At 34.1% G+C, this 25,699-nt stretch overlaps 2 protein-coding genes across 2 annotated transcripts; both read right to left on the reverse strand.

Annotated features, from left to right (window-relative positions):
- Positions 1-2,575: 2,575 nt before the first annotated feature.
- On the reverse strand, positions 2,576-6,376 carry LOC148206110 (uncharacterized). The gene is made up of 4 exons (XM_088112834.1): positions 3,962-6,376; positions 3,576-3,884; positions 3,402-3,486; positions 2,576-3,310 (listed from the first exon to the last, which is right to left on the reverse strand). The coding sequence occupies exons 1-4, from the start codon at positions 6,262-6,264 to the stop codon at positions 2,576-2,578; spliced, it is 3,432 nt and encodes a 1,143-aa protein (XP_087968960.1). The 5' UTR covers positions 6,265-6,376.
- A 2,615-nt stretch (positions 6,377-8,991) lies between these two features.
- On the reverse strand, positions 8,992-9,894 carry LOC148206111 (receptor-like protein 2). Its single transcript, XM_088106599.1, has one exon. It carries the CDS (start codon positions 9,892-9,894, stop codon positions 8,992-8,994), a length of 903 nt encoding a protein of 300 aa, XP_087962725.1.
- Between the last annotated feature and the right edge of the window lie 15,805 nt (positions 9,895-25,699).

A 25,699-nucleotide genomic window follows, 5' to 3' on the forward strand; every position in this document is an offset into this window, starting at 1 on the left:
GAGATAATATAATATTGTGATTGTGATAAAGGTATTTGCCAAGAATTTTTCAGCAAGATACTATAATAATGTGATTGGGAGGTGTGGAACTTGGTACAACATATGGAATCACGTGAATAGTTTTTCACAGTAGTTTTCGTAAGAATTTTTCAGCAAGATTTGGAATTAGTTATGTGAGATTTATTTATGTACGATTAATATTCTCAACCACCAAAAAGAGACATATCCGAATAAGCAGCCAAATTCAAATTCAACATAGAATCTCTAAGTTCAGATTGACAAGTAACTAATAGACATCTTTGGCAATTGACAGGAAATTAATACTTTGGATTAACTCAAATGCTAAACACTGAAACTCAAGTCTTGGGTTTTTATTACATTTGAGGTTACCCAATTGATTATTTTTGCTGCCATGATAGTTAAATTTATTTCTCAAAGAAAATGGAGAAGTATATAACTTAATCCAAGTGGTAAGATAACAAGATTGTTTTTCTTAAATGAACTTTTGGGGGTGACTAAGTGTTGTAAAGAGAGTAAGTGCTAGTATAGCTTGTGAGTCTACTAGCTTTAATTTGGATTAGTTGGAAACTGAGTTGACTTCTCCACGTGAAGGATCTAAGACAAATAAAAAAGAATTCTAACTACTAACATTATATTAGAAAGTTGTTATTAATAGAAAAATGATCAAGAATGGTAATTAGAAAATGGAACTGTTAAATTGGTCATTTAGTGCTACTTCTGTTTACGATGCCATCTATTGTTGTCCGAGAACCTCCAATAATTCAGTAACCAGCATCAGAGCTTCTAACTACTAACATGGTATGCCATAAGTGTTCAGAACAAAGTAATCTCGTGAAACACCAATTGGAGAGCTAAATCCAAGCACAGGGGATTGATTGAAGAAAAATGAAAAAGGCTAGCTACTAGGTGGTAGATCAACCGCTACTCTATGGGCACAAAGAGACAACACACATGCTGATTTGAAGGTCTCTTAAAAACTCCTTCCTCTCGGCAATTTGGAGATCTATCTTTTCTTCTTTTCCCGTGGAGATAGCAAGAGTATTACGGAGATGATGGCTTGATGAAGGAGAAAGGGGGTGCTGGTGTGAGATGATAAGTCCATAGAGGGAGAGAAGAACGAGCGGCTTTCACGGCTGAAGTGAAGTATATGTTTCTTTCTTTTCTTAAAATACAAGAACTGAATTGGAGATGAAGAGAAGAAGCTGTTGTAATGATTAGAAGAGACGCATATGTGATGAGCTTTTGAGAGAGTGAGCATGGTGATTTGCTTGGAGAAAACTCTTGAAGAAGTAGATGAATATGGAGGTGTGATTCTCGGTCAAAATAGCTAGAATTGTGTGATTCCTACTTGCTTTTATTGCCTTTCTTTTAGACAATGATCATGAGTCCAGCAACATCTTTCTTCAACATAATTCTACTTTGCTTAATTTATTAAAACTTATAGAGAACTGTGAATGGGAACTCTGCACCGATTATGATTTCTTAGAATAGGATTGTTTATATTATTCTTATGGGAAGAAGTTAAGTGTTAGTTTTATACAAAAAGACAAAAGCTTTCAAAGAGCATTTTGGAGAATGAATTTACGTGAATGAAGGATAGCAAGCTTTTGAGAATTCTTAAACCACACCAAGTGATTTCTTTCACGTCTGCAGAAGAAGTGGCAAGTGGCCCACGGTCCTTAAATTGCATCTTTTGTTTATTCATTTGAAAATGGTCAAGTAGTTGTTGTTTGGTTATGTGAATTCAGCAATTACAATTTTAAGAAAGTGGTAGGGTCCTACTTGTTTTTCATTTTCTAAATGCTTTGGTATCCTTGTTTTGTTGTAGACAATGCCGTGTGGTTGTGTGTCCAGTAGCAGCCCCTCCCTTTTAATATCTTGCACTTTGTTTGGTTTTTAAATTGAAGGATTTACGTGAATGTATAGGAGCAAAGTTTTCAGAATTCTAAACCCCTTTTCACGTGAAGAGTTGGCCTATGGCCCTTTCTTGCAATTTTTTTATTACTTTGAGACTTGTGACTAAGATGGAGTAGTAGATAGCTTCTATGTTTATTTGTTTTCAATTCCCTTTGCAATTGAGTGGACCTTGTGTGTAGAAGATAAAATTCACGTCTGGAAGGAAGAGACAACCAAATTGCTTGACATTTTCTTCTTTGCTTGCCAAATAGCTCACGGCCAAGAGGATTTAAGTGAAGCATTTCTTTTGTTTAATAAAAAAAAATGGGAATTAAGTAAAGTCACGGTCAAGGAGTGGTTTTAAGGCAATTGTAAATTTGAATTTCTTTTGGTAGATGATTTGGTCACAGTTAATAGTAGGGAAGTTTTACAGTTTTTCATTTTCTTTGCTTTAAAATCTTGTATATTGTATGTTGACTTGATTTACAGTATGTTGATTCGGTCAAGGAGTTGTTGTATTTTAATGTAGATAATTAGAAGGTATTTGCAATAAAACTCTATTAGTAAATGTTTAATGTTAAGACTTACATTCATAAGAACTTAAGATTGTGGACAACATTATAAATGCAACAACAATAAGGAGGAACACACCCTAACTCTATTCAGTGCTAGAACTATGAAATTCATCTTCATTGTCATCTTCACTCTGTTCCTCTGCATTGTATTCTTCTGATTCCGTTGTATCTTCATCTATCTGCCCTTGAAATGATAAAATATTGTTAGGGTTCACTTCTTCAAGACCAGCGTCTACATCTTGTAATCGGACTACTTCTTCAACTTCAATGATGTCATTAACATGTGACATTTCCTCCACTTGGTATGGCACATCTACTTCTACATCATTAGAATCAATTCGACCTCTAGGCTTCGTTTTTATCGCAACACACCAACCTCGTTTGTCCGTGCGTGATGTAGGATATGGTACATAATACACTTGTTGTACATTATGTGCAATGATGAAAGGATCAAACAACACATATCTTTTATCCATTCGAATATCCACAATGCCATACTTTGAATCCACCCTTGTACCTACTCTCGATGGATCAAACCAATCACAATAAAATAATACAATTTTCTTTTCAGTGGTTGTTGAATTGTATTCGAACTCATAGATGTGTTTAATGACACCATAAAAATCATCTTGACCTCCTTCTGTTAGCCCTTTAACATGAACCCCACTATTTATTGTCCTCTTGCCCTGACTCCATGCATGGGTATGAAATTTGTATCCATTAGCAAAGAAGGTGTGCCATTCCTTTACACACCTTAAAGCACCAAGTGATAAATCTCTAAGATGTTGGTTTCTCACACTTAAAGGATCGTTATGAACCTACAACCATTCATGATATGAAACTATTCAACAATGTAATCTTAAAAAATTAAGGAAGAAATGAATGTGTAAGATTGATAGGAAGTCGTACTTTTTGCCTGAACCACAATGGGAAATTAGCATGTACGTATGTCGAACTGTTTGACTCAGATAGTTGATAGACATGTAAGAATGAGCTGTCAACATGTACTTCCAGATTAGATAAAAGAAAATTAATTATATCAAATGAAAGAATTGGGAAATATAATTTATTTTGGAGACTTACTGAAGGTAAGGTTCAACTTCATTGCAATTGATCAATACATGAACATGAGCTGATCTCAATTCTTCATCACTTAACCAATGTGTTGATTCCCTTCCAGAATGACGGCCAGGTTGGTTAAACACTGATAATGTTGTCGTAAAGCTTTCTATTTCGATGTCTACTTCATTTCTATTGCTTTGTGGTGTTAACATGAAGTTTTTGAAATAGTGGGAACAAAAATGAGTTGTTTCTCTGTGCAAGTATGATGCGCAAATAGATCCTTCAACCCTAGCCTTATTCTTTACTGAACGTTTAGCATATCCCATGAACCTACAAATTTAAAATTGATGTGTTAGGGTTTTTGAATTATGCCTGGTAAATTGAACAATAACATGTCATATGGGTACCTTTCAAATGGGTACATCCACCTATAGTGGACTGGTCCACCAAGTCGTGCCTCATATGGAAGATGGATAGGGAGATGTTCCATAGAATCAAAGAATGAAGGAGGAAATATTCTCTCCATCTTGCACAGAATGATGGGAATGTTTTCTTCCATCTTCGCCAGGTCATCCTTGTTCAATGTTGTAGAACACAAATCTCTAAAGAAATGACTTATCTCTGTAATGGGATTCAGAACATGAGCCGGTAAAGAACTAAACGCTATAGGAAGTAAGCATTCCATAAACACATGGCAATCATGACTTTTCATCCCAATGAGCTTTCCCCTATTCACATCAACACACCTTGACAAGTTAGAAGAATATCCATCAGGCATCCTAAGACCTTTTACCCAATGACAGACTTGTTTTATTTGGTCTGTTGATAGTGTATAATTTGCTTTTGGCTTATACATTTTTCCATTGCTATGACTTTTTAGCTCCAAATCTTTTCGTCTACAATACAAACCTATATCCATTCGGGCCTTGTCATTGTCTTTTGTCTTCCCCACAACATTCATCACAGTATTAAAGATGTTGTCAAAGAAATTTTTTTCAATGTGCATGAAGTCAAGATTATGCCTTAACAAATTATCCTTCCAATAGGGTAGATCCCAAAAGATGCTTTTTTTCGTCCAATTATGCCACTCACCGTATCCATCAATTCTTGCCGCACCATTTTCAGTTATTTTAGGATAACCATTGATTCTATTCCAAACTTCTGGTCCTGTAAGATATGGTGGTGCATCATCCATCTCCACTTCCCCCTTCTTGAAAGCATTCCTATTCCTCCTAAAAGCATGGTCTTTCGGTAAAAACCTCCGATGAGAGTCAAACCATGAATTTTTTGCCCCATGATATAATCTAAAAGCCTTTGTATGCTCCATGCAATGTGGGCATGCCAGTTTACCATGAGTGCTCCAGCCGGACAACATACCATAAGCAGGAAAATCATTAATTGTCCACATTAGCATGGCCCTCAAAATAAAGTTTTGTTTCCTTGAAATATCATATGTTATCACACCCGTCCACAGCTTCTTCAATTCGTCTATCAAGGGCTCTAAGTACACATCTATGCCAACCTTTGGATTGAATGGCCCAGGAATGAGACATGTTAAGAACATGTAAGGTTTAGACATGCACATTTCTGGAGGAAGATTATAAGGAGTGACAATAACTGGCCAACATGAATATGGTATATTTGATGCCTGTACATATGGGTTAAAACCGTCAGAGCATAAACCAAGTCGAACATTGCGTGGCTCGATACCAAAGTCAGGATATACTCTATCAAAGTGCTTCCAAGCCTCTCCATCGCATGGATGACGCAAAACACCATTCGTCGACATGTTCTGATAGTGCCATGTCATTTGTCCTGCAGTTTGTGTTGAGGCATACATTCTTTGTAGTCTGGGAATTAATGGCAAATAGAACATTGATTTCATAGGAACTGGTTTGCTAGTAGTTGCTCCCGTGTTACGTGGTTGATATCTTGGCTTTCCACAAAATTTGCATTCAAGCAATGCGCCATCATTCTTACCATATTCATTATCATAGAAGAGCATGCAACCATCCACGCAACAATCAATCCTCTGCGATTGTAATCCCAACTTTGATACACACTTTTTTGCATCGTAGTATGTTTTAGGCAAACCTGATTTGATGGGTGTTGCATCCATAACCATTTTTGCAATAAAATCTATGCATTGGTTAGGAATATTCCAATTTGACTTGCAAGCTAATAGTCTGACACACATTGATAATTTCGAGTCTGATGCTCCTCCATACAACGGCTGGTTTGCATCCAACAAAAAATTAAAAAACCTTTGTGTTTCTTCATTCGGAGCCTCTTCAATGTTATTAGAAGTAGATGCTTGCCACGACTCATTTTGCCTAAGAGCATCATGCACCATGTCTTCCATTGTTTGAAATTGGTTAATTTGACCATCTTCCGTCTCTACAGCCATCGAACTGTCATGATTTTGTACATGATCTTCTGGCATTATTTCCCCATGATCCTCCCAAATGAAATAATTAGGCTTGAAACCGTTCTTGTAAAGGTGAACCTTCACAACTCTTTCGTGCAGAATCTTTGTACAATCGCACTTCAAACATGGACATCGAAGACCCCCATCTCTACGATAACGTTCTTGTTCACAAGCTTTAGTTATAAACTCTTCAACACCTAATACAAAAGACTCTTTCAAAGCACCTCTTCCTCTATGACACCTATCGTACATCCATGCACGATTTGGTGGAGAACGATCCATGTTCTGTACATAAATCGATTACAAAACAATTAGCCAATGCTTAATATACGTCTCTATATTATGACACGTACCCTATCAAATGGCTTCCTAAAGAATAACCTAAATTAATTTAGGTCCTCTTCAACATGTCTCTATCTTAATACTTGTTTGTACATGTAAATCACTAAGTACAATATTTTTGTTTTATATTAATCACTATGTACAATATTGTTTTAAGCTTTCTTCATATAAGGATATTGGCCAACCTACAACGTTGAGCTAAAACTTTCACTACAACCAAGCATAGTTAAAGAAATATCAAATTACGGTAGATAGTGGTTGATGTGTTTAATTGTTTAGCTAAATAATTTTAATTAAAAAATAAACATTTAAAGAATTAAATAACCCTCCTAATATGTTACATACAGTTGCATGAGCATACATTTGCAAAAGGACAATTATTTGAAGGTTTAGGTCTTACTAGGAGCCTTGGTTGATTGTCAAAATGAGTTGTTCTATACTGGATTGCAGGTACCGAGTGCAACTACAAAAGAAAGAACATCACATATCAATTTATAATAAAGTAATAGAGGGGCAGTCAACTACAAAATTCTGAAGTCTGGGTAGGCTAAAATGTGCTTAATGAGTCAAAACATGTAAAATGCATGTAAAATCTGAGAGTTGTAATTGGTGTAAAGATTACCAACAATCAGGAATTTGTGCCGTTATGTGATTGTTTGATAAATCTAAAGTTGCCAAATTCGGAGCAATGATTTGATTACACAAAAAAGAATACAAATCAGAAATTTTATTTTGAGAGAGTAACAGCCCTGAAGCTTGTAGCAAAAATGGTGGAAGTGCTCCCTCAAATTGATTTGAATTCAGAACTATAGATGGTCTATAAGGAAGCTTTAATGGTATATCAGGAATTGCACCACTGAGATTATTGTGAGACATGTTTAACCCATATAAAGTTTGCAAGTTCTTCCAAAACCATGCTGGTACAGAATCATTTAGCTCATTATCAGATATATCTAACCACCTTAAGGAATTTTGTGTCTGGAGCCAACCAGGAAAACTCGGACCTAGCTTGCAAGATGCTAATCTCAAACTTGTTGCTTGAAAAGGACGAACCCAACTAGAGGAAAATCTTAGAGACAATGTGTTGAATGATAAGAATAAGGTTTCTAATTTGGAAAAATTAGAAAGATGAGATTCAGTGACATCACCCTCTAAACAATTCCCCTCCAAGTTTAAATCCTTCAACTCAGATAACAATATGATGCTTTTTGGTATCTTGGCAGTAATTTGGTTATATGATAAATCCAAAGGGGGTGAGTTTTTTTACCTACCATTTTTTTAATAGTACTCTTTTTGAGTAAGGTTATAACAGTTTGTTTTAGGTTACTGAACTGTCATAAGTGTCTTGTACTGTATACCTTTTCTTCTCTAAACTTTTGATCAATCACAATCTTGTATATTTTGCTATTTTCTGCACTTGTTATTAGAGAAGAATCTGTTGTTTTATTCTCTTCCCATTGTTGAAAATGTAGTATTTTGAAAGAAAGAAAAATGTTCTTCTTATGTCGAGATTAAGGTAGTATTTGCCAGAAGGATATTTTAGGAGGATGGAATGTGATGTGATGTTTTATATTATATTTGGTGCATTCCAAAAAGTATTATAAAAAGTGGAAGTGTATGTTGTACGAGAGAATAAAAAATTAACTTAAAACAGGACATTTAGTTTTAATAAAATGGTTGTAATAAAAGTAGGAAGTTCTATTTTATTTTAGTACCACTATTGATAAAAAAGGAATGTTATTATTCTCTCCCTTTCTTCTTATTTATCTCCTCCTAAAGAAAATTGTTCCTTTTAAAAAATTGACTTAGAATTTTAATAATATTTTTTTTTTTACTTTTTTTTCTCTGTATGTCTTTAGTCTTTTCAATAATTTTAAAATCATTTTCAAATATTTTTTTAAATTTATTTTGCTACTCAATAGAAATTTTTTTAAAAAAAAACACATTGTTCTATTAAATTTTGAATGTGTCTTTTATCAGAGTTTGAATTATTTTCTATATTTGAATCATCTCTCTTTCTTTCTGATTTGTTTTTTATTTTCTCCTTTCATCTTTCTTTATTATCTATAAAGAATCATTCCATCTACCTCAATTCTTCTAAATACCATCAAAAACTTATTCAAGCATCGCATGGGTATCTCTCACAAATCTAAATTTTAAGCAGGTAATAATCAACTTAGATGCAACTTGTACTAAAGTTTTAACAACAATCCATAAATCATAACAATCATAAAAGAAATAAAAAATAGGAAAGTGGTGGTGGAGAAACAGATAAAGAAAAGGCAAAAGGGTAATGAAAGGGCAATGGTGGAAAAGAGATGAAAAAAAGAGGGAAGGTTATCGGTTAAAGGTGAAAAAGGATGGAAGAAGAAAATAAATAAACCTGAAAAAAATAATAGGAGTTCCAAATGTAAAAGATAACCTAAGTTTCGAATGAGATCACTGATAGCTTGTAGCCACTGGCCATATTTGATTATATTTTATATATGTTTTATAATCTTTGAAATATTCTTTAATGTTTTAAATGAATTGGATGAAACGTCTTTAGAAAATTTATTCTGTTGACTTGTTCGCTATAAAGATGAAGTCAAATTGCAGAAATTGGTTTGATGGCTGGAGCAGTGCTTACTATATTGGTTGTAGTATTTCCTTGTCACATTCAATAAGTTAGGTATCCAATGTTGGTAAAATTTCTGTGACAGAAACAGCATCAAAAAGATCACTTGGAATAGGCCATGACAGAAAATTGAAGCCTGCTCTAAATCTCTCCAGCTTGGAACATGCTCCAAGTCCAGGCTGAATGGCACCATCAAAATCATTGGAGGAATAATCCAAGAATCTTAGAGAGGAGGAGTTACGGTCATTAATGCAAAACAGGGAAGTGGGAATATGACCTATGAAGCTGTTATTACTAACATTCAAAGACACCAAACTTCCTCCAGCTGCAGCAGCTGCCAAGTTCTGGACCAAATTTGGAAGTGTCCCGTTGAAAAAATTGGTAGACAAATCCAGCTCCTGGATACCAGCACCATTGCTATTTTTTCCACTGTTATCAATCCCAAAAGGTGGCAATTCACCAGACAGATGATTGTAGCTCAAATCAAGAACCACCAAGTGATTGAGCAATGAAAAAAGCTGGTGCTGGAGACCACCAGATAATCTGTTATGGGAGAGATTAAGGTGAGACAGAGAAGAGAGGTTTGTGAGAGAGGGGGAGATGAAGCCAGTGAGGCCTCTAGAAGGTAGCAAAAGATGTGTGACTCTAAGATCCCCATCACAAGTAATGCCTTCCCAAGCACAGCAGTCAAGAGAATCAGACCAATTGAAATAAGGAAAAGGAGGAGAGGTTGATATGTTCCCAGAGAAAGCCAAGAGGGAGAGTTTATCAATCTGACTACAAGAGGAAACATGAACAACAAACAAGGAGAAGAGGAATAAGGGGACTATGATAGAGACCATGAAGTTCGAAACCATGTAAGAATTGTAAAGGGAATATGCAGAGGAAGATGAAGATGGTGATGGCATGATAAAAACTGACAGAATGGTGTGTTTGAAGTGATGGTTGGTCATGAGCAGGGGATCCATGATAGACCTTCTGGTATCCAAACAGCAAGCTCATCTAAATTGGCAAAGGCCAAGATTCTAAGGTGTGATGAAGCAAAGAAGAACAAGCCATGAGCAGGGGATCCATTGAGCTAATGAAAGATTCTTTGAGCAGCATTGTAATAAGTATCAAGAGGTTTGCATAGAAATTGGCTGAGTTGTTGTACACATAATCAATATCTTGCTTGATGATGGTGAGGTGCAAAAGTTTGCCAACTAACTGCCAGTAACCAGCAGCATTACATAAAAGTTGTCCATGATTTGCCATAAGTTTAATAGAAGGATCAGAAGGAGTGTTAGTAGGTTTAGAACCAATCAAACCACTGTCATCGAGAAGTTCAAGAATATATTTTCTCCTATTCATGTGAATTCCAGATTTGGACCTTGTAATTTCAAGACCGAGAAAGTATCTTAAAGATCCTAGGTCTTTGATTTTAAATTTGGTATCTAAGATGTGCTTAAGATGATTAATTTCTGCCATATCATTGCTAATTAAAACAATATCATCCACCTAAACAAATAATGCAGTAAAAGAAGGAGAAGCAGATTTGACAAACAAAGCTTGATCTGCAGAAGATTATTCCTAATTAAGAGAAAGAAGAGTAGCATATAAGGTACTATGCCATTATCAACAAAGGGGAAGTAAACTAGGAGGAGGGACAAGATGAATTGGCAAAAGCTAGGCTTTTAGATGATGACATTTTCTTGGGTAAAGTTATAGATAAACCTAGTAAATTCATGAAGGGACAAATAAAGAGGACAAGGATGTTTTTTGATGAGGCAGAGAAAGGAGTTGCAGAGCTAAACCTTGCTAGCAGGTGGCCAATGTGGGCATCCACAAAGTCAGTTCAACTAACATGCACACTAACTACAACAAAATCTATCTAAGGGTAATCTAAAAATCCACTAAGTTGTCTAAAACAGTTTTTAATGTTCATCTAACACAACTAAGAAGTACTTCTTTTGGTGAAATTCAAATCAATTTTAGAATGAAAAGCCAAACAATTTAAACTACTACTAAACTAAGTGAGTGAAATCTATCAATTTAAGACACTACACTAATAATGGTCTAAAAACAACTAATTAGCACAGGAAGTGTTGATCATCAATATCATCAAGACTAACGTCACAAAGTTGTGGTGATGCCAAGTTTTTCTAAATTTTATCTAAAATAGAGTGGCACTTCTAAAATACTTCTAAACATTTAACAGTAGTAGACCTTGGTGGAACATCCTTCAACACCACAGAACCAGATTTGGAGCTAAGACTATCTCTTCCAGCTGCTGCCATTGAAAACAGTGGAGAGTTCTAGTAATTGTAATGCTTTTGTTTACAATTATGATTTGAAAAAACACATGAACAATACATGCATCGTTTCAAGAGTTGAAACCCTTCACAATGGCGTTTCAGAGGTTTGTTATGGCTGGTTATACACCTAATTAAGCTTAGTTATATATATGTTTAGGGTTAGTTAGTACAATATAATGAATGTGTATACCCATTCCCTGCTCAACCCTTCTATAATCCCTTATACCCCTATACCACCATTATTCTTCCCAAATAATTTACCCTTAAACTCACTATGACCCCTGGAATCATCTCCACCCTAAAACCAACTATATTTCCTAGTTACAATATTCCTTGCATGTTCCCTGCACATGCCGAACCCTTTCTTATTATCTTTCTTTCCCAACATAACCACGATGAGAAACTAAGCCCTTCACACATTATTTCATTCATGCTACCCAACCCGAGGCACTCTCACTATTAAGTCCTTCACCTGCAACCTACCAACCTCTCCCTCTCTTCCACTCATACTCCTTTTCCACAACACCTACACCCACCACCTCCTTTCTCCATAATTATTCTACCAATCGACTCTCATTCCCTTCAATGTTCACACCTCACTCTACCCTTCTTTCCTTTTTCTTCCAACTATGTGATATATATATAACCTAACCAGTACTTGATACAAAGAACTTATGCATGAAACCAACTTCTTCCTTTACTACCAACCCACACCAATTATGACAACCTCAAAAGGGACTTAAGCTTACTTCAGTACGTTGCAATACTAAATTTTGATACAGAACATTCTAGCACTGCATTAAATATTTACAGGCCCAGCCACTTGACAAGGAAAGAGACTTAGTCACTGGACACTAAAGAAGAAAGAATCGTACCAGTCTATACAATTCAAATACAAAACAACATATTGTTTACCAAATGAAGCAAAATAACACAATACAAATCATTTTTCTACTTCTAACAAACTTTAAATGCAAACGAACTCACTCACATTCGCAACTCCAGATGCTATATGTCTCAGTCCATAAAACCAGTACGAATCTACTTAACCCGCCACACAGTAGCCTCAATCGATGCTTCCAAACACTCCAACCACGGCTTGCGACCCGAACCATAGATGTGACAAATAAAACACACAAAAATGAGATTAGGGTTCACGATTTTCACCATTAAACAATTACTAAGCATTACAATTTACTTACCAGATGAAGCTACTCTTTCAGCGCCCAACTACGGCACCGCACAGAACAATGAGGCCCAACGATAGTGTTTGATGAAGGATTGATAAAAGTCACAGTTCGAAACAGAGAGACGACGAAGAACCAAAGCCACACCGAAGAGGGATGGAGACAACAACAACCAGACCGAAAGGGCTCGAAAGAAGGGATACGACAGGGTTCGAGAGAGATAAGAATGCACCACGGTTCAAGTGAAAACAAAGCACCAGGTTCAAATGAGAGGAAAGCTCGAGCTGAGAGTGTAGGGTTCCAGCTTCAGCGTAATTAGAAATATATTTTTCTAATATTATAACCCAAATCCGTATGTAATATCTGCAGATAAAATTTGGTTCCAACTACATACGGATAATACAGGTTATATACAGATCCTATTCTAGGGTAATTTTCCCGCCACCCCGCGCCAACATTATATACGGATATTATATACGGATAATCCGTATATAAAATTCCGTATATAATATCCGTATATAACGCTTTTCTTTAACATCCGTACATAATTTCCGTATATAATTCCCACTTTACATACAACTCTAGATCCGTATATAATATTCCGTATCTAATTCCATTATTTCTTGTAGTGAGTGGAATCTCTTGGTGAGGTTCAAGTATGTTTAGAATGAATGCAAGGAGCTCAATTTTGGGATTAATCTGAACTCTAATGGTCTTTCATTCTCAAGTAGAGAGGATTGACACATGTGGTGAAGAGTAGCATGAGGTTTAAGTCTTGGGGGCTTCTAATATGCTCCATGGCGTGGAACAAACTAACCTTGTGAGTATGGTAGGGTGAAACCTGTTGGCAATGACTTTGCAAAACAGTAGAGGCCACCATAAGTGTACAATCCGCCATAGCTCGACAATCATTCTAAGTCCTAATATGTTTATGATGTTTGAAGTTAGGGTTCTATACGCATGATTAATGATGTTTAGTATATTTACCGATGTATGAATCTTTTTATATCTAGCCTACCCTTTTATTTGTGCTTGTGTTTGTATGTGACTATGTTCTTTGGTTGGCTATGATCATTCTGTGGGTGTGAGTAGAGGGAGATGACATCTCAATGGAGCAGGCTCTTGATGGAGGAGACGCTGCTGCCTAGATTCATTAGATTAGCTTTGTAAATAGTTTTGTTAGATCATCTGTATATAAAGTTAATTTATAGTTGTTTTTGGAAAACTGTAAGTTCTACTTTATAGTTTAGTATACAACTGTTCTATCATATTCAAATTGTGATGACTATTATATAGTTAAATTCTATATTTGGGGATGTTAAATGCTGTAGTGTTTTTTTCACATATATATAAGACATACTTTATGACCTTTGACATTATATACTAACAAATTACGGTAAGCTTGGAAGTCATTAATGGTGCAAAATAACATTACATATTTCAACCCCATCAACCCACAACAACTTCAAGTCTTCAACTAGTGGGCTAAGATAAACATGTATGTCATTTCCAGGCTGGTTTGGACCAGATACCATCATAAACAACATCATTGATTGAGGTCGTACCCGAATCAAATTATGTGCAATTACAAATGCAGTATACTAGGAAATGACTCCTAGGTCGTCCTAAAAACAACTTTTGATGCAAGGCAAGGCAACAAAATCACAATTACGATTCAATATTTTCAAGAAACACATTGCAACCTCCCTAATGTCCAACCAAAAGAATTCAAGCTCCCATTAATTACAAAACAAATAACGCAATGCAGTAGCACAACGAAAGCAGAGTACAAGAGAGAAAACGAAACCCTAAACAAATTGAAACACAGCTTAGTAAAACGAAATTCAAACCAGAAATGTAATTCAAATAAAAAAAAATACAACTATACGAAATTGAAATTAGAAACAAAATTGATGTGAAGACTAGAGAAAATGAAATTGTAAACAAATTGGAAAATCAAATTGCAGAGGTACAATAGAAGAAGAACGTGCAAAATGTCAATGATCAAAGTGCAAAATTTGATCAGTCAGTGAGCGCTTCAACTTGTTCTTCAAGAACATTTGAAGAGTATCACTTTCTTTGAATCTTGATTCTTGGAGCAATTCTATGCACCTGCAAAATCTCTCAAACTCTTTGATATCAAATATGAAAGTTCTCAAATGATTAAAGTGTTAAAAGTTGTTAATACAGAATAATGCGTCATTATATAGTTTTTCTCTTATCAGACACATTTTAATCGTTTACGTAAGTAATGTAATCGGTTAAACTATTGACAGTTGTAACAGAATTACAATTAAAACAGTTATAATTAATTACGCATTGAATGTAATCGATTGTTAATAAATGCTAGTCAAAATATTTGAAAATATAACCGTTATCACTGTTATGACTTAGCTTGAAAACAATTTTCAAAGAATAATGGACTTAATTGATTACATAACCCGTGTAATCGATTAAGGTATACACTTAAACAAATTTTGAAAACTTTTTCATTTTAAAACTCATCACAGCACATTTCAAAAAGATGTTTGCAAAGACACGATTTTTAATCGATTATGCACTTAATGTAATCGGTTAAAACTTTTTGTTTTGCCACAATTTTAAACATAAGTTATCTAATGAACTTAATTAATTACAACATCACTGTAATCGATTATTTCATACAAGTTGCTTTGTGCTTGTGGTTTTATCACCTAAAAACATGAGTATGCATACAGTAGATATAAAAATTATTGTCACAGAAGTATGTAGGCCAATCAACACATCATCATATGTATTAATCATAAATAAACATTTACACAACAACATATGTGTCAATTCATAAAGAATCATAAAGAAACATTTTTGTGCTGTCATAAAGACATAAATGTGTTGTCATCATCAATGAGTTGTCATCATCAAAAACCAAACACATCAGGATTAGGTTTAACACTTATATTGCTCCCCCTATCAACAACTTTTTGGGCCTTTTTTTAAATTCACCAAAAATGGCCCAATATCTAAAATTTGGTCTAAAATTCATTAAAACAAAATAAAAACTAGATAAACAAATCTAAGGTGGATAAATGACGTGGCAAATGACGTGACACCTCTCTTTATGTCCCAATATACAATTCCTAAAATTTCCCTGAAAATAATCAAATTATTCAAAATAATTAAAATAGGAATTTCTGGTCAAATTAAGCCCAAATAGCACAACTGAGGAAATATTGGACAATTAAGCACAATTCACTAGTTAAATTTAGTGCGAAAAATTAAGTGAATATGACAAAATAATGATTCATCAATCATGTACTTTCTCTTCATGCACAATGCAGGAGGTAAGTTGTAAATTATCAATATAACTGGCCAACAAGTGTGATTGGTATTTATATTACCAAATGGGTTCATTCCATGAGTTGCTAAACCAAGTCTAAAATTTCTACATTCTTGACCAAATTGGAGAAATTGTTGATCAATATTTTTCAATTTCTTTGAATCAGCTGAATGACGAAGCAACCCGTCAATTGTTCTCTCATATGCATGTCATCTAAGGCTTTTAGTGTATTTTGGATTCATAAATAAACGCTTAAGTCTGGCTACAATTGGAAGGTACCAAACTAATTTAAAAACAAAACCATTTTTTTCTATCTGACCATTATCTTCACTGTTGTTTTTTTACTTGTATCATGATAACCCACATTTTGGAAACTTTTTCAAAAATTCAAACTCTTTACTATATAAAATGTAATCATTGTTGGACATGCATGTATCCTTTTATACTCCATACCCATTAGACAAAGAATTTTCTTCGCATCATAATTACATGTGGGTAGTGTATTTCCAATTGGCATCATTTCATTCAACAACGTCAATAATTCTGTGAAACTTTTATCAGTCCATACATTGGTCGCCTTCAAATTCATGAGCCTTAACACTGTTGGCAATCGTGTAAACTTAGTTGAACCGACATACAAAAGAGTTCCTACATTAGTGGATATCGTCTCATACACGTGAGCTTGGGCAAAATTTTCTGCCCCAACATCGCAAATCATGTCATCTAATTTGTCTTCTTCTGGTCGATCTTCCATGGTGAAATCAATAACATTTTCAGTTTAAGAGACAATCGAAAAATGTATTTCTTCGCCATGCCATATCTACTTGTATAACATCGTAGGAAACCATCACAGATAAGAGGTTCCCTAATTTGGGTTGCGTTAAACTTTCTCCCGTTCAAAAAGTTGACACAAGGTCATCTAATTTGACTTGATCATCACTTCTACCCTCACTACATTGCACAAATGGTATAAATTTCTCTACTCCTCTCTCGCACACAACATTAATGTGTGGTAATTAATCCAATTTCAATCCATATGTAAATATTCTGACATTGTCTAATAAAATTCCCCTAGTACAAAAACAGCGTACAACGTCGAATAATTTTGGCCTTTCACGTCGAGTTCGAGATCGACATCATATCGGGAGACGTTAAATTGACGTCGAACATAGAACAATTCGACGTTAATCAAATTAACGTCGAATTTTGTCAATATTCGACGTTAATCAATTTTTTTAAATTAATTGTGATCCTTTTTTACAACTCCAAGAGACTTGAAACGCAGAAAAACAACACATTTCAGTTTTTGATATTTTATAAAGCATAAACTATGAACGTGTAGTGTAGTATCAATAACAAACAATAATAACAAACAATAAAAAATAATAAACAAGTTCAATCAAACAACTACAACAAACAGGTTCAACCAAACAAAAACAACAAACAAGTTAAAAAAAGCAAACAAGTTCAACAAATAAGTTCTTCAAAATGAAAAACGAAAACTAACCTTCAAAAGTGGGTTCGTCAAAATAAAGTATCGTCAATAGTGAGAGAGAAAGCAGAATGCGCCTAAGAAGGACAAGAACACGAAAATAATCGATCAAAACAAACGAAAATCATACCCAAAATAGTTAATAACATGCATTTGTAACAAATGAAAGAAAGATTACATGTGATGGTTGTCAAACTTTGTTCCAGAAAAGTTTGAGCAGAGAAGAGGGTATCACGCGCTAAGATAAAGTGAATGAATTTTCAATCTCCCGCTCAAATTTTTATTGAATTCACTAATCTTTTAACGTCTAATGTTGAGGCATTCGACGTTTTATATCCTTTTGACGTCTAATTCTAGCGAATTCGACGTCATACGTAAATACATTTGCACCTTTGGGCCAAATATTTTCGCAAAATTTACCCAATATAACAACTTGACGTCGCATTACAAATCTAAACGACATCTAATAATTGCATTTATTTACAAAAAGGACACTGGTCATTTTTAACGTTGGTTATTCAGTGGTTGGACGTTGAACGCGTGACGTTATACGCTATTTTTGCACTAGTGTTTCAATACAATAATAATTTTTTTATTGATCATTTAACGGAAAATTAAGGTTAATTCAATTCAGTCATATAATCATATCATTAAGCATTGAAATAGTCATATATATCCAACACAATAGAGTTTACAACCTACAAAAAATTATACAAAATTATATATAAATTTAAACTTTAAACATTAAAAAAAGAACCTATAACAAAATTAAGGTTAATTCAATTAAATTATACAATCAAAAAATCATACAATCAATAGAATCAATTCAATTTTTTATTGATCATTTAATGAGAAATTAAAATTAATTCAATACAATCATACCATTAACCATTGAAATAATCATATATCCAACACAAAATTTTACAACCTATAACATAATTATATGTAAAAAGTAAACTTTAAACATTAAAAAAAGAACCTGCAAGTGTGAAATGCCAAATTCATGTGAAGAATAGTATAAGACGAACCTATGCAAAAATCAAACATATACCAAACTACGAATAAAACATTTGTTTAGGAACAAAAACGAACACCAAAACGCCAAAAAACATCGAAAACAAACCTCTAATTGAAATAACGAACCCAAGAAGAGGTTTGTGATGATTTTGATTGGTGAAAATGGTTGCTAACACTTCACGATTGCAATGGAGGCAATGAAAATGGCTTTAAACAATGCAAAAATGCAAAGAAATCGATCAATGGTGGATGACAAAGCACAACTTCTTCTATCGTAGAGAAACAGTTTCGCGAAGAAGAAGAAATTGATCACCCTCTGGTTTTATTTTTTTAACTTGGAAAGGGTTATTACCTTGGTTCAAAATAAAACCGAGGCAATATGGTAGATACGACCTTAGTTTTCCAAACAACTAAGGCCTAAAGTTGTTCGAAAAAAATTCAAAAATAAATTGAAATGACAATTTTGAAAAAAATTTCAACCATTTTACCTCAGGTCACCGCCAAACTGAGGCAAAATAACCATATTATCTCGATTCACACAGAACCGGTGCCAAAAATCATAAGAAAATTATATTTTAATTATTTAAAAAGGGTTAGAAAATGGTCTATGATCTGGGTTCTATAGGGAACCTAAGCCAAAAGGTCTGCACAAAATTAATTTCCCTTTGCAAAAATATAAGCCTTGGTTTTGAGAACAACCACGGCCAAAAGCCTTGCACACATATTTTCGTCAGATTCTAAAAGTAAATGTGAGGTGGAGCAGATGTTCTACGACCTTGGTTATGAAAACAATCGAGATTAAAAATCCTGCATAGAAATTTTTATCAGATGAAAAGTTTTTGCTTGTTGGTTACGTAGACCCTATGATAGGAGTTATCTGTTGAACTAATGCCATAAACTCTCTATTGCTTTAGTTAAATTGAAACCGAGATGCGAAAATTTTAAAAATTCCACCGCGTGATGTTATGTTATGAAGTGAAGCAATGAGACGTTAGTTTCCCTTTTTTTTACTAGTGCGGTTACGTGGATGTCATCATCCCATTGTCCTTCGCAGGTAAGTATTTTTTATCACTGACCATATAGGTGTACAGGAGCAAGACTCGAAGTAAATCATCTTCTGAAACTTGGATTGGAGATTGTCATAGCACCACCAAAACGTCCCACGCAACCACGACTCGGAGCTGTTATTCGCTGGCCAAGGTCGTTGCGGCATCCGGCAACGCTGTTGGAGATCCAGTGGCAGGTTCAAAACTTGGATATAGGCGATCATGAGCCCTTGCCGTCATCGATACTCACTGCCGCCACAGTTAGGGTTCCCCTCTACTCCTTCCCTCAATCTTGCTCACACCACCACTAACAACGCTAGTATTTGCCAGGCCATCGATGTCGCGGCCTCCCATATTCTCCATCTTCCCGAGTGAGGCACGATCTGAACCCTAACCTTAATCTCAGTTGTGAAAAGAAAAATTTCTCACCTCTAAAATCGTAGCAGGGTGCTCTATCATTTTGTTGAATTATCATTGCGGTGTAGTTGGCCAGTTTGGCATAGGTGTTTCTCTTTTGTTTTGATAATGTCATACATATGGTTTCTGCTCAATAAAGTGCTTGCTATACTCAGTTCAGGTTATATTATGTGCTTATTGTTACACGATGGTAGGTCTTGGTGCTTTTCAATTGTTTCCTGCTACTACAAGTTCATTCACGCTGCATTTTATTGCCTGGTACATTTCAAATAGCTTTCTGTTGCTACCATGTGCTACATGCGATGCATTTATATCAATTATTATGATGCATGTTGTTTTTTTAATATGATGCTGGAGCTAAACATTTGATGCATGGATTTATTCTGGAAACATTGAAAAGGCTGCAACATGATCTTTTGAAAATAGAACTTGAAATTAATGTTTTCTTTGTGCACTCTAGAAAATGAATTAGTACACTGACAAGCTTTATATGAATATTTTTCTAAAAATAATGACAGTGCAATTATATATATAATGAGGTGGCTATAGAGATTTGGACTAACGTTATTTTGTTTTCCTTGGATGCATTGATGATTCTGGTATCATTGTTAGTAATTTTCTAGTGACTTCTAATGCATGAATAAAAAACTTTTGGTCATATTAATTGTCATGTATCTATTGATTATGCAGTGGTTTTAATTTTGGTTGGGCCAATGGAATTGGGTTTGAAAATTGTATGCTTAACTTTGTAGGATTATGTGGTGCTAGGAAAGTGTATATTGTTAGCCATTAAAAATTGGTTTAAAAGCTGTCAATGCTGGAAAATACCAAAGGATATTGACGTTGCTTCCTACATACATTGATTATTATATACATATCTATAATAGGAAGGGTTACGGTGCATGCTACGTTATATATAAAAGATTAAGGGAGGCTATGGTAAATGTGATATAATATATAGCATGCGTTTTATTATATATATATATATATATATATATATATATATATATATATATATATATATATATATATATATATATATATAAAATATCAAAAGGACGACATTCATTATTATATGAAATGCATTATCAAGATTTTATATCTTCAATTTTTATGTTGACATGTATTTTCCTTGTAGGGGTCGTTATTACGTGGCTTAATCTTTTATCAATCATGTTTTGTTTTATGCCTTTTAATTTTAGGACGTATATTTGGAGTAAAATTGTTGTGGTATATTGTTTTTAGTTCTGGAAAATAATACAGATTGACCTCTAAATTAGAGTGAATTAATGTCTAGAATTTGTTGTTTTAAGTATTGGTGTTGTCTTGAAAAATTGGTGCACCATGATTTTAGAGGTTGTTTTGAGCATATTTTAGGATGATAAATTGTGTTTAACTTAGTTGCTGGAATATTTGGGATTGTTCGGTGAATATTGTAATATGTTTTGGATGGTTAAGTAATGATGTTGATTTTATTTAGTAATGGAGAACTTGTGTTTTATTTATTATGTCAATTTGGATTGTTGTTATGTTGTTTGAGTGTGTTCTAGATCGTTGCTTTATCTTTGGGTGAGTGTCTGGATTGTTATTAATTGGTTTACGTGAGTTGTTATGTTTATTCTTGGATGTGAGGCTAAACTACTTAGTTCTGTTATGAAGTTGTTTTGTTGGTTGTTGGATAATGTGTTTTGTCTCGCCGTTTCAATGGTTGTTGGAAGAAGAGTTGAGTGGTTGTCGGTGTTGTTGAACTTTAGTTCTAATTGAGATGTAAATGGCGAGTGCGTTGGGTATTATGGTTGATGTGTGATTGCTGGTTTTGGTTTAGATTTATGGTGATTAAATTGTATTGTTTGTATTGTTTGGTTACAGTATAATGGTTCATGAATGCTATGGATGATGAGTAAATTCATATTGTTGGATTATGGATTGGATGTGTGGTGGTATGAGTTGTAAAAGCCAAGTTGCGTGTGGTTGAAATTTGGTTATAATGTGGTTGTGTAGTGTGAAGTTGGAAGAGGGGTTGGTTGTTATGTCTTCTTGCCATACTTCGTTATAATATGATATTGTACCTTTCCTCTTGCGAGAGGGTAGAGAGATGAATCTCTTCATCTTTAAGAGGCATTAAAAGAGATGAGTCTTTTCATCCATAATGGGCGGTAGTAGGGACTGGGATTCGAGTGCTACCCTTTCCTCTTGCAAGGGGTAGAAAGAGATAGATATCTAGCCTGTAGGATTCTGGCTCATTTTGAGTTTAATGTGTATGTGAGTAGCTTGGAGCTTTTACTCTTAAGCCTTGAGGAGAAAGGGAGATAGGTTTAAAGTTGCGGTGGAGGACCACTTGAATCGTTCTATTTTGGTAAAACGGAATGGTGCGGTGAAGTATGGAAGCTGAGATACGGGTCATAGAGATAGTTGATAATGGCACAAGTTGTTTTTAACTGATAGATTATATAGAACTAATGGGTTTGTCATGATTTCTTTTTAAGGGAATGTATGGTTTGTTATTGTATTGCTTGTTATAGTCTTACCATGTATTGATGTGGTTGGGTGTGATAGGATTATGGTGAGGACTTGGTGGTTGAGATATAAATGTTGTATGTTTGTTAGCTCATCCTTACTTATTTGTGTTTGTACGATGATCGTATAACTCATGTTGATGTATACAGGAACAATGATTTCTACATTGTACTAATTGATGAGTAATGCAACAAGGTTAAGCGAGTGATTGAGGAACTTTTTGGTATTGGACAATTTTGTTTATTTAATAATGTAATGGTTTTTCTTGATTTCATTTGAAAGGGTTAGATTTTGACTATGAATTAATTTAATTCAGATTAAACGAATAATATTTTATTTTTACTTCAAGGTTTTAAATTTTTAACTTTCATAAGTTACAAGCATGGTATCCAAAAATTGGAGTGTTACAAAATTAGTCTTCAATCGAAAAAAATTTTCACAAGACCAGTGGAGCATGAGATACAAAATCAAATTGATTTTTCAAAATTGGTGTTGCAGTTGACGAATTAATAGTAGAATAACTTTATTTTAGCGGCCCAAGATTTTACCAGGTATCCCGAAAAATAGATAAATTGGAAAGAATAAAATAAGTGATAGTCGATCAGGTCATCAAAAGTTTTGAAGAGTTCAGGACAAACATCTCGACAGGTGAGTAAACCAAGAAGGATGTCAAAGAAATATTATTTAAAATTAAAAATTATTTCTTACATGTTGCAAATTACATATGGCTTTACTTTGTCTATTATTGTAAAAAAAAAATGCTGATACATTATGTTTCTTTAATAAAGTGTCGAGGCATTAGCATTAGGAGGTAAAGTTGTTATCCGATCACATCTATTCGTTGTCTTTGGCAGCTTATGCATTCACGGTGTGGATCCATTTCAGTGAAGTGTCAATTTGCATATTAACATTTACTGACGGTTGATTTTAGAGGTTAGCAATTTGCTAAAAGGCTGTATTATTCTCAATTTGCATTTCTAAATTATAATGGTGATCTTAGGAGGGTGTCTTTGGTAGATCTATATAGAGTTCATGTGTTGTATCTATACGTATTGTGTTAGCCATCATTGTTATAATTTTTGGCGATTTCTTTTCTCTTCCTTTTGTGTCTCTCCTTAATAACTTATTTGTTATGAATAGTTAATATAAGCGCTCAGAAATAGAATAAATATTCAATTCTTAAACTATTCGAATGGTAATTCTTAAATATTCAATTCTTCTGCTAGCTATTAGTTTTTTGCCTAAAACAGAAAGAAAAGAACTTTACTCTCCTGAGATTACCGTATTTGTAAAGAGAAATAACATATTCGTGGAAGAAGTTATTTTGCTGGAATTGAAGCGAATGTCTTCACCCAAGTAAAAGAAAATTTCTCTTAGAAGTTTTGTTAATGCGAGTATTAGGTTTTGTTTGTTTTCTTTTCTTTGGCTTTTAGCTATTGGTATCAAACTGTGCGCAGCAGAGGTATCAGACAAGATAACACGAGACAAATTTACCTTTTCCATACTTACTTTTCACAAACTTCTTGCTTAGTGTATTTACTTGACTTGTATATGATCACTTCAAAGAAGTAATACACACAAAATAAATAAAATATTTAATTTCAAGTAAACCAAACAAATACTTCTTTAATTTAAAACATTTTTCTTCATCTATATCTTAAATTCCAATTCATCTATATATTAAATTCCTATTGATAAAAAAAATAGATGCACATGCATGTGTTTTCCGTGTTAATTTAGTGGTGACAGTTGTAGTAATTTACTTTCCTATAAAATATGAAAATGATACTTAAAATATGATTTAATATGATGCATGGTTGTGTTTTTTTCTTTTTAATATAGATGAAATTTAATTTCTGACGTGAATTTTGCGAGTTGAATTTTGTTTATTAACTAGTCTCTTGACCCACGCACGACCATTTTTTTTTAATTTTTTTTAATAATAATAGTTTTAAAAGATAATATATTTGTACAGATAAGTTCAAAAATTACAAGCTTGTCTAGTCGGTCAGTCTAACTGTCTCGTCTATAAGCTTAACTAATTTATTTGTCTGTCCAATTGGTCAATTTGTCCATTTCGTCTATTCAGTCAATTTTGAAAATCTCGTCATTTCGTTCATTCTATTCATCCCGTCAACTCGTCTAACCTAGTCATCCCATCAATCTGGCCAACTCGTCCATCCTAACCATTCTGTTAGCTTGTTCATCCTAGCCATCCCATTAGTCTGGTTAGTCTGGTCACCCCCATCTTGACAAGCCCAACCAACTGCTCCATCATGACCATCATGTCAGCCCATTCATCCCGTCTAATCTAGCCATCCCATTAGTCTGACCAATCTCTCCATCCTAAATATCCCACCCACCTCGTCATTCTAGTATATCTCGACCATACTGTCAGCTGGTTAACCTGGTTCATCCTGGTTAACCTGGTTCATCCCGTTAGCCCGTCCATCTCGACCATCTCATTCCATTCGGCTAGTGTTCAATTACAATTTTAAAATATTATCATAAATTTAATCTCTGCAATTTATATATGTTAATCTCGGGCACTAAAATAAAAAAAAACCCAATACCAGTTAATAATCCACAAAATGAATTGAAACAAAAATACAAATATAGTCAAAACACATGCTCAATCAAACACCAAAGCAAAAGCGACTAATATTTTCATTCCATCGATACAATCATTCCCAATCAAAAAGAAAAAAATATTTATTGTTCAAGGTCATAAAGAAGCTTCACAATTCCTTGAATTTTGCAATTTCATAAACATAGCCACTGTTAGAGGGTTAAGGTCATTCTCATAGATTTTGGAATCCAACCCCTCTAGCTGTCTAGACCGGCCCGCCTGTCCAGCCTGTATAGCCCATCCAAACAAAAACTAAAAACTCATACTATGAAAACTAAAAAACAAAGGTAAAAAGGACAACCTAATAACAACCAAATTCTGAACGGTAATAGATACCAGGACTTTGCAATATTTGATTGATTACTATTCTGTATATTCCATTTACTATAGAAGTTCCCAGAGAATTCATTAGAGGAATATTTCCAACAAAAATAGTTTGTTTTTGTATATCTCTACTACTTTTCCAAATTAATCCCGCGGATATATATAATTCAGCAGAATATGTAAGTGATTCATATACAGCATCTTTTTCGTTTATCAAGGGTTCTAATAATTGATATGTTTCGGCAAATAATTGAAATTCAATTTCTTGATCTGTATCCTCAATTTTTGGAAACTTAAAAAGCCCTTATATAAAGCCTCGCTGAGTGTTCGGGCTATTGGGCTAGATGGGTTGGTCTATCCGTTTTTATTTTCTTTTCTTGTCATCGAAAATGTAATATTTTGATTTTTGATATTTCTTGGTTGGACTGTTGTGCTCATGTCGAGCTGATGGATTCAATTTTAATGGTCAAGAATAACATAACTACTGGAGAAGCAATCGAGGAAGGTCGATAATACTCG

This window comes from Vigna umbellata, chromosome 1, assembly GCF_029865625.1.
Source record: "Vigna umbellata cultivar VRB3 chromosome 1, Vumbellata_1.0, whole genome shotgun sequence".
Classification (NCBI taxonomy): domain Eukaryota; kingdom Viridiplantae; phylum Streptophyta; class Magnoliopsida; order Fabales; family Fabaceae; genus Vigna; species Vigna umbellata.

Excerpts from the sequence above, each read along its gene's own strand:
- LOC148206110 (XM_088112834.1), bottom strand. The coding sequence starts at position 6,264 with ATGGATCGTTCTCCACCAAATCGTGCATGGATGTACGATAGGTGTCAT. Across the intron at positions 3,885-3,961 it reads TGGATGTACCCATTTGAAAG|GTTCATGGGATATGCTAAAC; the intron begins GTACCCATATGA and ends TTAAATTTGTAG. Across the intron at positions 3,487-3,575 it reads GAAGTTGAACCTTACCTTCA|CTCATTCTTACATGTCTATC; the intron begins GTAAGTCTCCAA and ends ACATGTTGACAG.
- LOC148206111 (XM_088106599.1), bottom strand. The coding sequence starts at position 9,894 with ATGACCAACCATCACTTCAAACACACCATTCTGTCAGTTTTTATCATG.